This window comes from Dipodomys ordii, unplaced genomic scaffold, assembly GCF_000151885.1.
Source record: "Dipodomys ordii isolate 6190 unplaced genomic scaffold, Dord_2.0 Scaffold90, whole genome shotgun sequence".
Taxonomy (NCBI): domain Eukaryota; kingdom Metazoa; phylum Chordata; class Mammalia; order Rodentia; family Heteromyidae; genus Dipodomys; species Dipodomys ordii.
Window position 1 is genome coordinate 888,592 of NW_012267306.1, and position 12,456 is coordinate 901,047.

The following is a 12,456-nucleotide window of genomic DNA, read 5'->3' on the forward strand; positions in this document are numbered from 1 at the left end:
ATAAATTAGATGATAGACGACAGACAGACAGATAGGCAGAGAGATGACTCAAGAAGAAATGTAGTAAGTCTTAAAGATGAGACCCATGTTACATCTTGCATGTGGATGTATATGTATATTTTCTTTATCTGTTGCTAAGGAAAACACGAAAAATACCACTAAATAATTTCTTCCTAGAAATGCCAACATTGTGGTGTCATGTAATGTTTTATGTTACTTTGTCTTCCAGGAGCCTTGCATGCCAGAGGGTTACACTGCACAAGAACATGTTTCTTACCTACATTCTGAATTCGATAATTATCATCATCCACCTGGTTGAAGTCGTACCCAATGGAGAGCTGGTGCGAAGGGATCCGGTTAGCTCGCATGATTTTGTGTTTAATTTTATTTTTGAGAGCATCATACTTCAGTACATATTTCCTTTTTATTTACACATACTATTTGTACAAAGGGGTTTCACTATGACATTTCCATATATATATTGATCACATTTGCATGTCCCCTCTCTATTTCTCTCTTATCCCTACTCCATCTCAATAACTTTAATAGGCTATTTTCTTAAATCTATACAATGTCCTTCAATCATATTTATCGTCCCAAATATCTTTATCTCAAAAAATCCACACATATTTTCTTTCCATCTCTTTAATAAGTCTACCTTTCTTATTCTTAATAACAAATCATTTTTCTATATAACTGGCCTGTACTTCAATTGGTTGATTCAAAAACAGTTTAAGTATATAACTATTTATGATATTTCATAAGAAATGACCAACATTTGATCAATTTTTGTTCTGAAACATCAACAAATCTATATTTTCTTTTTTTTTTTTTTGGTCCAGTCGTGGGGCCTGAACTCTGGGCCTGGGTGCTGTCCCTCAGCTCTTCAGCTCAAGGCTAGTGCTCTACCACTTGAGCCACAGTGCCACTTCCAGCTTTTTTCTTTTTGCTTATGTGGTGCTGAGGAATCGAACCCAGAGCCTCAGGCATGCAAGGCAAGCGCTCTACCACTGAGCCACCTTCCCAGCCCCCCAAATCTATATTTTTCATCCTAATGCAAATGCACGAACAATCCACTCATGAGTGCCTCCACTGTAGGCCTGAAGAGACAAGAGGAGGGAAAGATGAAGGAACCCAAAGACAGAGAAGTGGTATGGGGTAGGCTGACATTCAGAAACTCAGGACTGCTGTCTCCAGATGCAACCAACCTGTGGTAACCCCATGGAATAGATCGGGAATAAATACCCTTCCTTTGCTTACTTTCAGCTCTCCATTAGCTGAGCTCACCCAGAAACTAGAGGGCAAAGAAGCCCCTGATGGAGACATACACATGTATTCCTCTGGGCCCAGGGTGGTGAGAAACAGGATGGAGAAGGCGTCTGGTGGCACAAACAGAAGCTGCTAGCACATGGGGAATGCCAGGGGATATTTTCATTTTCATTTCTCTGCTTAAATGCAAACATCTGTAGCTAGCCTCATCTTTCAAAACTGACATTTGACAGTTCTGCCAACCCAGTGACAAAAATGTATGAAATCTGCCCAGAGCATGCATCCTGCTTGACAGTGGCATAGCATGGGAAAGCAGCTTAATTAGGCTTCTAATGAATCCAGAGTGTTAATCATTTTTTGTAGTATGAATATATTCAGAAAGGCATTAGGATCCATCTTTTTAAACCATGGCATCTGCTACTGGAGACAAAGTCCTGTTTTAGCTGAAAAAAAATGTGACCAAATGGATTTACCTTGATGAGTTTTCTTTTTTAGTGCCATCAAATTTAAATAAAAATGCATCTCACTTAATTTAATCCTCACAAAACCCCACTTGGAAATAGGTATTATCACATTATGAAGCTGGAAAGTAGTCTTAGTGAAGGCAAGATTTCCCCCCACTGAATATATAGATACAGAGCTCAAACACAGACCTATCTCATACAAGTCATCTCTCTTTTCTATAGTACATGGTATTCTTGACTTTATTTATTTCCTTGGGTATATATATATATATATATATATATATATATATATATATAAATTATTAGTATTTAATATGATAAACATATTATAATAAGCATTAAATATATAATAAATATATAAACATATATGTCCTTCAAGAAATGGGCTCGGCCATTACAAAGCAGTGATTGTCCATAATTGGACATACAAGTACCGTTTTGATGAATCTGAGCTGTCCATTCAGATTAAAAGAGACAGAAGCAGTTCACTAGGCATCTCCCAAAATAGAATAGTCACAATTTCTGACTTTTCATTTCCCATGGAGGGAGAGTGGAAACGCTGAGAAAGCTGAGGTAGGAAATAAGCTAGCGAATGACACTTCTGTTATGGAATAACCAACCATGTCAACATGAGAGCTATATTCAAATTACAAATTAAATTTTTTCACAATTAAACTTTTCCTCTCTGTCTTTTGGGAGTCTCATCCCTTTATGTCATGTTTCCAGCCTCTCCTCAAATGTAACTGGAAATGGGCATTTTTCCCTATTGTGAGATTGTGCTAATCTTTATCTTCATGAAATAATTACGAAGTCTGGCTCTTTTTTCTGAGTTCACTACTAAATTACAGAAACTGCTTCACCTCATCTGGCCATCGGAGTAACAAAACAGTCATTAGGCTGACGTGAATGGCTATTATTTGAAGAAAATAACTATTTTAATTTTTTATTATTTCTAAGTAGTCTGTCTTTGGTCATACCACCCTGAATACTCTCAATCTCATCTGAAAATATCTATTCATCACATCTCCTCCATCATCTTTCAGAATGAGCTGAGCCTCCCATAAAACTTTCCTTGTCTCACAACCATAAATGTGGGATTCATTCATGTTTTAATCTATTTTGAATTGTGATTTTTTTTCATGAAAAAGGAAAAAATAATTGGATTTTTTTTCTCCCTCTGTATATCTAAAAACAAAACCTCCTTTCCTCCCAGGCTCTATACAATGAGAATGGGCCTTCACTAGCAACCCACTTCTGTCTAAATGGAGCCACATCACAGTGTCAGAACCCACTGTGTGTGCTCTCACAGGCCCAATTGTCTGTTTTCTCCATAAGACAAAACATGGGAGCACGTGTCTGTCACACAGCACATGTAAGTAGTATAGGCCAAAACTCAGTGCAGTGAAAAAAAGCGAATTCATTCTTGTGAACTGTGAAGCATATAAAAACTAGGACATTTGTCTTTTAGTACTTTCTCTGAACCCATTTTTCAATGATAGTTTTATTAAATGGCTTAACTTTCTATATTTAAAAGTAAACATGTGAGTTGTCTCTCTAGGAAAGCAAAATTAGTTCAAGAAAAGCAACAATGAGCTCTCAAGTAGACATGTTTTATACATTGCTCATCCTTGAAATTGTTTACTGTCTCTAAGAGATACACAATGAAAATTTTGTATTCTTACTGTGAAAATGGATCGTTCATAAATGCATTCATAGAAGCCCAATTTCTTAACTATCTTTTTCCCAGTCAAGTGTTACTTAAGTGGATTGCAGTTGGAACAATAATAGGTATCAAGAAAGAAGACGTTTTCTTTATTGTCGTATATTTGAATATATTGGGAATGAACAAGAACTCAGGTTTAACTGCTCGTCTCAAGCTCTGTCTTTCTTAGGAGTACTTTTCTTCTTTTAAAGAGACAGACATAACAGTATCCAAAAGTTGAGATTCGTGTGATCAGCATTGTTAAATCATATGCAGAATTATGTACTTAAGGTTACTTCAAATGAATAATTTGAAACATTGCTTTCAAATAATTCTGGAAGGCATATATAGAAGCACTCAGTCTATTTTTGATGATTCAAGTATATGGCTTTTTGAAAAGAAAAATAGAATTACTAATTTTAAAGACATTTTTCCCTCTTAAGAAAACTAAAGGCAAAGATGTAGGGTTTTATTTTGTTTGTTTTTAATTTTTTAATTTAATTTTATTGTCTAGGTGATGTACATATGTAAAGCAATGAGTATTGTTTTTAAATTTTGACCCAATCACTGAATCAGTAAAGAAGACACACAAAGATTGTCTATACAACACTAAATGGAATAATTTTCAGAAAGTTATGTTTTGGAGAGATGCTGAGTAATCCAAAATATTAGTACACTACTCTTAGAAGGTTTAATTTTACTGTGGAGAGAGAGACAGAGACAGAGAGAAAATGGAGTGTTCTTGCTCAGTGATGAATCTCTGGATTTGTAGTCACGTCACCAAAGTAGTTTCTTCCCTCAGAAATGTTTGATTATGCATGTTCTCTTATAGGAATTATATTCTTTCACATTTTTCTATTTTGTTCTTTTTGTAAGTTAAATTCAAAATAACTCATGGGAGCCGGGCGCCAGTGGCTCACGCCTGTAATCAATCCTAGCTACACAGGAGTGAGAGATCTGAAGATAGTGGTTCAAAGCCAGCCAGGGCAGGAAAGTCTGTGAGACTTATCTCCAATAAACCACTAGAAAACTGAAGTGGCGCTGTGGCTCAAGTGGTAGAGTGCTCACCTTGAGCTGAAGAGCGCAAGGACAGTGCCCAGGCCCAGAGTTCAAGCCCCATGACCAACAACAACAACAAAAAGGGCATAAATAAGGATTAAACAGATCTCAGCTTATTGAGTGATGTGAAAATTTCCTCTTGTCATTGTGTCATTTGAATACTTCATTTCCATTAATATCTACAATTCCATTTCTTATTTTATCTGTTCATTTGATTATCTCCATGTATAGCTGAGAGGCAGAATTAAAAGCATTTTTCTTTCGTCATCTAAAGGAAGCTGGCAAAATATTTCTCATTTTTTACAAGGAAATATCTCTTAAATTTTAACTTTCCAAGCATATATATCTCCAGTAACTAAAGAGACAAGAGAAATACTCACTGAAGTCTCTTTATTTTAATCCAATACTGTCATAAAAAAATTTAAAGCAAATAATAATGAGGCACTTGTATTGCTGTGCATTGGTCTGTATTGCATCCCCAGATGCAAAAGTTTGAAGAAGAATGCTTGGCAGAGCTCATTAATGTGTTCAACTTTGGTTGAATATGCTCATCTTCTCTTCTTTTGTTTGTCCATAAATTAAGTAGTTTATTTAATGTTAAGAGCATAGCCCCTACTAGTTAGGTTCAGTTGTTTTTCCTCTGACTTAAGTGTTAGGTTTTGCTATTTACCGTAAAGTTGGCTAGACATTTTTCCTTCTGTAGAAGCCATGCATGGTGACACTTTCTTGTTTCTGTATCTGTCTCCCCATCAAAAGATCCTTATGTCTGCATTGTATTTTATCTTTGCAGTAATTAAGTATATCCTAGGATTAAACACCATAAACAAGTAAATTTTCCATATGAAATTTAGGCTCCAATGTGAAATCTTAAGTAATGAAGTATGCTACTTGAAAGGCATCCTTTCTAGTATGCTACTTTGAAGGATGATGGTCCAGAGCCATCCAGGTGATATCTCCATCTCAACCAAGCTAGGAGTAATATGTGTGTCTGTAGACCAGTTGTGTTAGAGTTATAACTAAGAGGGTCACAGGAAAAATCATGAGATCCTATCTGAAAGATAACTGAGCCACAAAAGGGGGCCATAGGTGTGATTCAAATGGTAGAGAACCATGGCAAGGTCCTAGGTTCAAACCCAAGGGCTGCCAAGTACCCAGGATCTAACAGAGAAAGAACACTTTTGTGGGCTTGGCTTCTATTGGCATAAATCTGTAGACAACCACTGATTTGTGGGTGCAGAGGGTGCCAATGTTGACAGAGTCTTAGAGAAACTGCTAAATGAAGATACTTTGTCTCCTGTTTATATTTATCCTTGGGTCACTAATGGACCTCTATTGATGTCTTCATTCTTTCCGATAGGTGACCTGCAAGATTTTGCACTTCTTCCACCAGTATATGATGGCCTGCAACTACTTCTGGATGCTGTGTGAAGGGATCTATCTCCATACTCTCATTGTGGTGGCTGTGTTCGCTAACAGTCAGCGCATGCTCTGGTATTACCTCCTTGGCTGGGGTACGTATTTCTTCCAACTGAGTTTGGAGCCCTCTTCATTTGTGTTTACGTATTTATATTGTCTTGTAGTCTTGGTCTCACAGAACAGAGTGGACGAGTGTCTTGAGGACATAAACTAAGTCATGGATGGATGGAAAGCATGTCCTGATGGAGCAGAGTGCTGACTAGACCCCCTGTTACTTTATCACATATTTGCAGAGCGCTTCCTCAGTCTCTTTCTGTCCGTCATCAACAGGACTCCTCCAGTGAAAAATCAGAGAACGGAGTCCAACTGAGAAGCAAGCAGAATCACAAAGGTCTTCAAGTAGCTTGGGCCCAACATCATAGTATAGACTATGACTGTCAAAAGCATAACATCAGTTAGGTCTGTCCTAACTAAAGTACAGTAAATGTCTTTCAGAACTCTCTAGAATTTCTCCCCTCCTCCAAGGATCTGAAAAATCCATTCCCTTTGGAGGAAAGATGAGACAGTAAGAAGGAAACATAATTAGGACAGAAACACACACTACTTTATGCCCCCCTCCCCCAAAAAAGTTATTCGCTCCTAAATTACATCCCAGAAGGAGAATCTCATGGGCCTCCGTCACTGATCATAGAGCTGAAGGCTTTCCTTACAAACTGCTCTGATAGAGTGGCTGTAGATCTCAGAGCAGAGGCTACAAATGACCTTCAGCTTGGTCTACCCATTTCTTTTTGAACAGTGTCACCTCTTCCCTCATTTTCTCTCAGTTTTTTTTTTCCTCCTGATGCCCTTCCCCCACAAGTTGTATAGTTCACCTTCAACATAGTGTCTAGTGAGTATCACTGCTGCATTAGTTCACCCTTTGTTCCCCCTTACCCTCGACAAAACAGATAAACTTATATACGAGACCAAAAGTACAGAATCAAAAACAGGGACAAAGGGAAAAGGAAAAAAACAAAACCTAAACAAAAAGTAAAATAACTAAAAAAACCTCTTCTTTCCATTTCTTGGACTTCCTTTCAATAAATATCATTTTATATGATCATATGCACATAGCTATTAAACCTTTGTGATCCTATCCTAAGAATATCCTCCTTTGATCTCACTGTGTGAATATTTACAGTCCTGTTTAATTTGTCATGTTCAAGTGTAATTTTGTCTTTTACCCTCATTGTGTTAATTTGAAGACTTATAGGCACATTCTAATTACTAAAACCATGCAACCTATGTTTTTTTGGGACTAGCTTATTTCACTTAATATAATTTTTTTCCAAGTCTTTCCATTTCCTTACAAACAGATACAGTGAGGAAGGAATATTTGGTTAAGAAGGAAAAGGATGCAGGGCTTTTTAAAAAAATCATATATTTCATTGAAAATCTAAACAACAAGCACTGTTACCAACTTTACAGAAATGTGCCTTGGGAAGTCTATACAATAGACATTTTCATGATCTGTATATCTGTGCTGCCCCTATGTAAGACTGTCTTTTTCTGTTATGCCCATTTTAATCAAAGATATTGCTAAAACCCAGTAGGCTATAATAGTGGAGCAGAGCTACAGGTGTGTGAAAGGCTTCATAATTGAAATGATGACGCTACCACATTTTAGTTGCCAGTAACAGAATCTGAAAAATGACATTTACCTCAGACTCAACACACACACACACACACACACACACAAACCTTCTGTCAAATCTAGTTTATTACCACTAAGAAAAAATTTATAACCTATTTCTTAAACCGTTTTTGACTATTCAAAATCATCTATCTGCCACACTCAGAAAATCTTCCATTGGGAAAAGTCCTTTCATGGACTTTAACATTGAATAAACAGCATTATTTTCCCTTTTATAAGAACCTTGTTTTTCTTGTCATTATCTTTGGGGGCTGGGATAGGTTGTTACAGATCTCAGGATCTGGAGAAAGAAAGCAAGAAGGAAGAAAAAACAAAACATAGGCAAAGAACTCCAGGAGTTAGATGTGGGGGTCTGTGCCCTCCTCTATATTCACTAGAGAGCATACATTACCTCTCTACAGAATGAGCAGGTAGGATTCAGATTTCCATATGCCTCTTTTGCTAATTCTGAAATGTGTGGTTCAGAATAAATCCAGGGTGAGTTTTTGCTCCGATGAAGAAATTGCATATTAGAACTGCTGTGAATAACACAAACCTTTTGAGTAAATAGTTCAACTAAAATTATTTCAGGTCAAACATTTAATAGTCCTATAGCATCATATCTTTCATAGGTTTCAAAAGTGAGGCTTTATGCATATAGATCACAGAAGGTAAAAGTCGATAGGCTTAATTCTCACCTGAGACACATTTTTTTAAATCTGATGATAATAAAAAAAATACCTCTCCAGGTGTTTCAATCAAACCAAAAAGTATCTTACTGTAACTAGATACATATGAGTTCCCCCAAAAAGATGCTTTTAAGGAAGATTCCAACTTTATATTTACAGAATAAAATTTATTTTAAAAAGGTGATTTGGCAAAATGTTGTCAGAATGACCTCTGTTGTTCCACTGGTCAATTCAACGATGGTTTCACTAGTACTCTGTGTTTAGCTGGGAAAATGAATACAACACTACTTCCAAGAATGATCTGCAGACAGAAAACAGAGTAGAAAATACACTTGCTTCCTTAAAGTATATGTGTAAAACTATACAGGATTAATGCCCATGCTATAAGCATACAGAAAAATGAAATATATAGAAGGAAGGTATAAGATTAATGATATCACCATAGTTTCAGGGTGTCCCAATGTCTCTCCATAAGAGTCTAGTTTGCTCCCAATGAAGAAATTTCTGGTTTCAGTTAATAGTCTTCATGAAAATCGAGATCATAAACATAACAATGGTAATGACGTCATAAAGGAAGTTATCATGTAACTACTACAGTAGGTAACTAGTGATAGGCTCTTAATTATCTGAATACTCTTAACCAAATTCTCTGAAGTATCTAGTTGTCTAACCAAAGTTCTGGCTTGACTAAAGTCAACTTTTACATAGACCTCATAGAAGATAACTTGCCACAGTTTTGGGCAAGGATGCTAGCTTATTCCAAGCAAGGATAACTAGAAGTTATGACCTAATCCCCAAGTGTAATTTGTATGTTTCTCTTTTTTAGGATTTCCACTGGTGCCTACCATTATCCATGCCATTACTAGAGCTCTGTACTTCAATGACAAGTAAGTACTATGATCATTTTATTCATTTTATTCATAAATGAAATGCATTTGTATTGAGTGTCACCTCCGTCGTTTTCAGCTGCTGGCTGAGTGTGGATACCCATCTGCTGTACATCATCCATGGCCCTGTCATGGCAGCATTGGTGGTAAGAACTGGTGTTTCAGTCCTTTAGTAACAATATTATTTCTTTGTTGGGAATGTTGTAAATATACTGTATATATGTAGTACATATGTGAAAACTTCAGAGTGAAACCAATTTGATAATACTCTAGAATAAGAAAATCCATATTTTTCAACAAGTATCTTTTGCTTTCTTTATGGAGGGAGAGGTTACATCAGTTTATTTGCATACACACCATGACAACAGTTTCATATTATGAAACTTTTCTACAGCTAGACTCTCCTAGGTAAATGTGAAAAACACTTTCTTTATTGCTGAAAAAGAAAGTGAAATGCCATTGTGTATATTAACTCCTGTCTATACTATACGAAGCAAAAATATTTTTACTTCATAATTGATACATGAGCCATTGCCATAACAACTACTGATCACACACATAAAGTATTTCAGGCATTACATAAATATTGTCATACTGTTTCTAACAGCTACCCTCTAAAGTAGATACATGGAAACGAACCCAAAATAGAGTAATCCCACTCAAAATTGTATGAATAATAGATGACCATTAGGTAAATACCTTCATGAGCTTGAGGTACGAAAAGATTTCTAAAGCAGTCTACAAAGAACACTTAAGAAAGTGGTTCATAAATTGCCTATAGGAAAATTATGACTGTTTAGAGTGAAGAGGATTTTCAATATTCCTAGAAAAACAATAAATTTATTTAAAAAGGGTTCAACCTCCTTAGCCATCAAAGCAATGCAGATTAAATAGCAATGAGTTGACACCACACCCCAACCAGCATAGATAACACTAAAAGTGATGGCCAAGGATTAGCAATGGTGCAGAGCAACTGTAACTTCTGTGTACTACTGGAGGGAATATGAAATAGAGCTATCTTGCCAGTCCTTACCAAGATAAACCTGCTTTTACTGTAGAATTGGCGAGTCTGTGCCTAGGTATTTAGACTACACTAGATGGAGACAGGGTCATAGTGCACCTTATATCCTCTTTGGAGTGGTTGCTATACAGAGAGATGTATTTGTAAACTAAACTTCTCAAATTTATGATTGAAATCTGCATTTCATTTCATGAAAATTATATTTCAATGAAGTTACTTTTAAAAATATTATTTATAAGAAAGCTGGGCTAGCTGCTGTTTCTACTACATAGGAATTTTCAAAATAAAATTCTCAGTCCTTATTTCACTTCAGGTAAATAGTCCTGGCTAAGGGCAAGTCTTAATAACAAAAACACAAACTGGCACCAGCTGGCAAGTGTTGTTATAACTCTCCTTCACAAAAATTATAAATATCTAAATAAAGAATAAATTAGAGTTGAACCTACTCTAGTTACATGTAGAGGAAACAGTTTCCCTTTTAGGAAAAGAAGGGAAACATTGAAACCAAACCTGAAAAGGGTCTTCAATTATACGGAAGCCTCCAGATCCTGTCTGATGCTTCCCATCAATCTTTTACATTGTGTATGGGTGACATCTACTCTCCTGTTTGTCAAACAGGCATCAAAGACCATAGGTATCCTTAATTACCACTTGTCAAAATAATTTGCTCATAATGTCATATTGTTACAGGTCAATTTCTTCTTTCTGCTGAACATTGTCCGGGTGCTTGTGACCAAGATGAGGCAAACCCATGAGGCAGAGTCTTACATGTACCTGAAGGCTGTGAAGGCCACCATGATCCTGGTGCCCCTGCTGGGAATCCAGTTCGTTGTCTTTCCCTGGAGGCCCTCCAACAAGCTGCTTGGGAAGATATATGATTACCTCATGCACTCTCTGATTCATTTCCAGGTAAGGAAGTTGACCTATCTAATTCTAAAGCCTGTGATCTTTTTTTTTAATTGTAAAGATACTGTACAGAGGGATTACAGTTACATGAGTAAGGTAATGAGTACATTTCCTATGGAGCATTGTTACCCCCTCCTTTATTTTCCCCTACTATCCCTTCCCTCCCACCTCCACAACTCCCCCCACCCAAGTTGTAAAGTTCATTTTCAACATAGTGTCTTGTACATCTCATTGTTACAATGGGTCAACCTGTATCCTTGTTTCAGCATTTTGTTATTTCCCTTCCCCTCTCCAAATTAGAAAATTTTATGTACAAGATGCAGGGCACCAGAATCAAATACAGTAACAACAGGGGTTATACCATGGGGGAAGAACATACAAAAGAAATTTTAAAAATCACATAGTACATTAAAAACAACAGCAACAAAATATACCTCTTGTGTCCCTATCTTGGAGTTCATTTTGCTTAGCATCATCTTTTATGGTCATATGTACATAGCTTTGACCTTTTCTGCTTGTCTGGTAAAATTATCTTAGATGTTTACTAGTTATTGCAAATAAGAGAAGCCATGGGACCTATGTTTCTTTGGACCTGGCTTACTTCACTTAATATAATTTTTTCCAAGTCTTTTCATTTCCTAACAAATTGGCAGTGTCATTCTTTCTGATGGAGGCATAGAATTCCATTGTGTGTGTGTGTGTGTGTGTGTACACACACACACACACACACACACATATATATTTATATATATATATATATATATTTATATATATACCACATTTTCTTCATTCATTTACTGAGGGGCATCTGGGTTGGTTCCATATCTTAGCTATGGTGAATAATGCTGCCATAAACATAGTTGTGCTGGTAGCTTTAGTATGGCCTTGTTTGTGATCATTTGGTTAGATGTGTAGAAGTAGGATTTAAAGCCTGTGATCTTAAATGTCATGACACAGTCTTCAACCCGACAGACCCAACCAAAATTCTGAAGGAAATTGGGTTCTTCAAGTCACTTACTTGTGCTGTTCCTTTATCTCAGGACCCTCATTGACTCCACCCAGGCAGAGATACCACATCAAAAGAATGGTCAGATCTTCCTGTCATAAATTATTGTGACTCTGGAGTAACAAGAAGCAATGCATTTGCACAGAACTTCCCATACTTCCTGCTCTGTCCTCCATCTGTCAGACAAATGTCAGGATCTACAACAGCTCAGTGAATATAAAGATTAGTTGTGCCTGAATCTCTCCCCATATAGGAGAGAATTGTTTCAGGGGCTGTCCTGAGCTGCGCAGACTCCATCACATTGGAGAAGAGGATGTCTGCCCTTGTCCGTTCACCTGAAAGCTTTGTCCGAGATCAGATCTCAC

At 36.7% G+C, this 12,456-nt stretch overlaps 1 protein-coding gene across 2 annotated transcripts in view; it reads left to right on the forward strand.

The window, feature by feature from the left end:
- Positions 1-12,456, forward strand: part of Calcr (calcitonin receptor) — a 33,486-nt gene that overhangs the window by 16,617 nt on the left and 4,413 nt on the right. The window contains exons 6-12 of one of the 2 annotated variants that reach the window (XM_013026025.1): positions 230-396; positions 883-916; positions 1,109-1,151; positions 5,852-6,005; positions 9,098-9,158; positions 9,238-9,304; positions 10,870-11,088. In XM_013026025.1, the coding sequence (XP_012881479.1) occupies positions 230-396; positions 883-916; positions 1,109-1,151; positions 5,852-6,005; positions 9,098-9,158; positions 9,238-9,304; positions 10,870-11,088 (745 nt within the window). The remainder of the gene's footprint in view (positions 1-229; positions 397-882; positions 917-1,108; positions 1,152-5,851; positions 6,006-9,097; positions 9,159-9,237; positions 9,305-10,869; positions 11,089-12,456) is intronic. The other variant, XM_013026026.1, reaches the window with a different exon arrangement.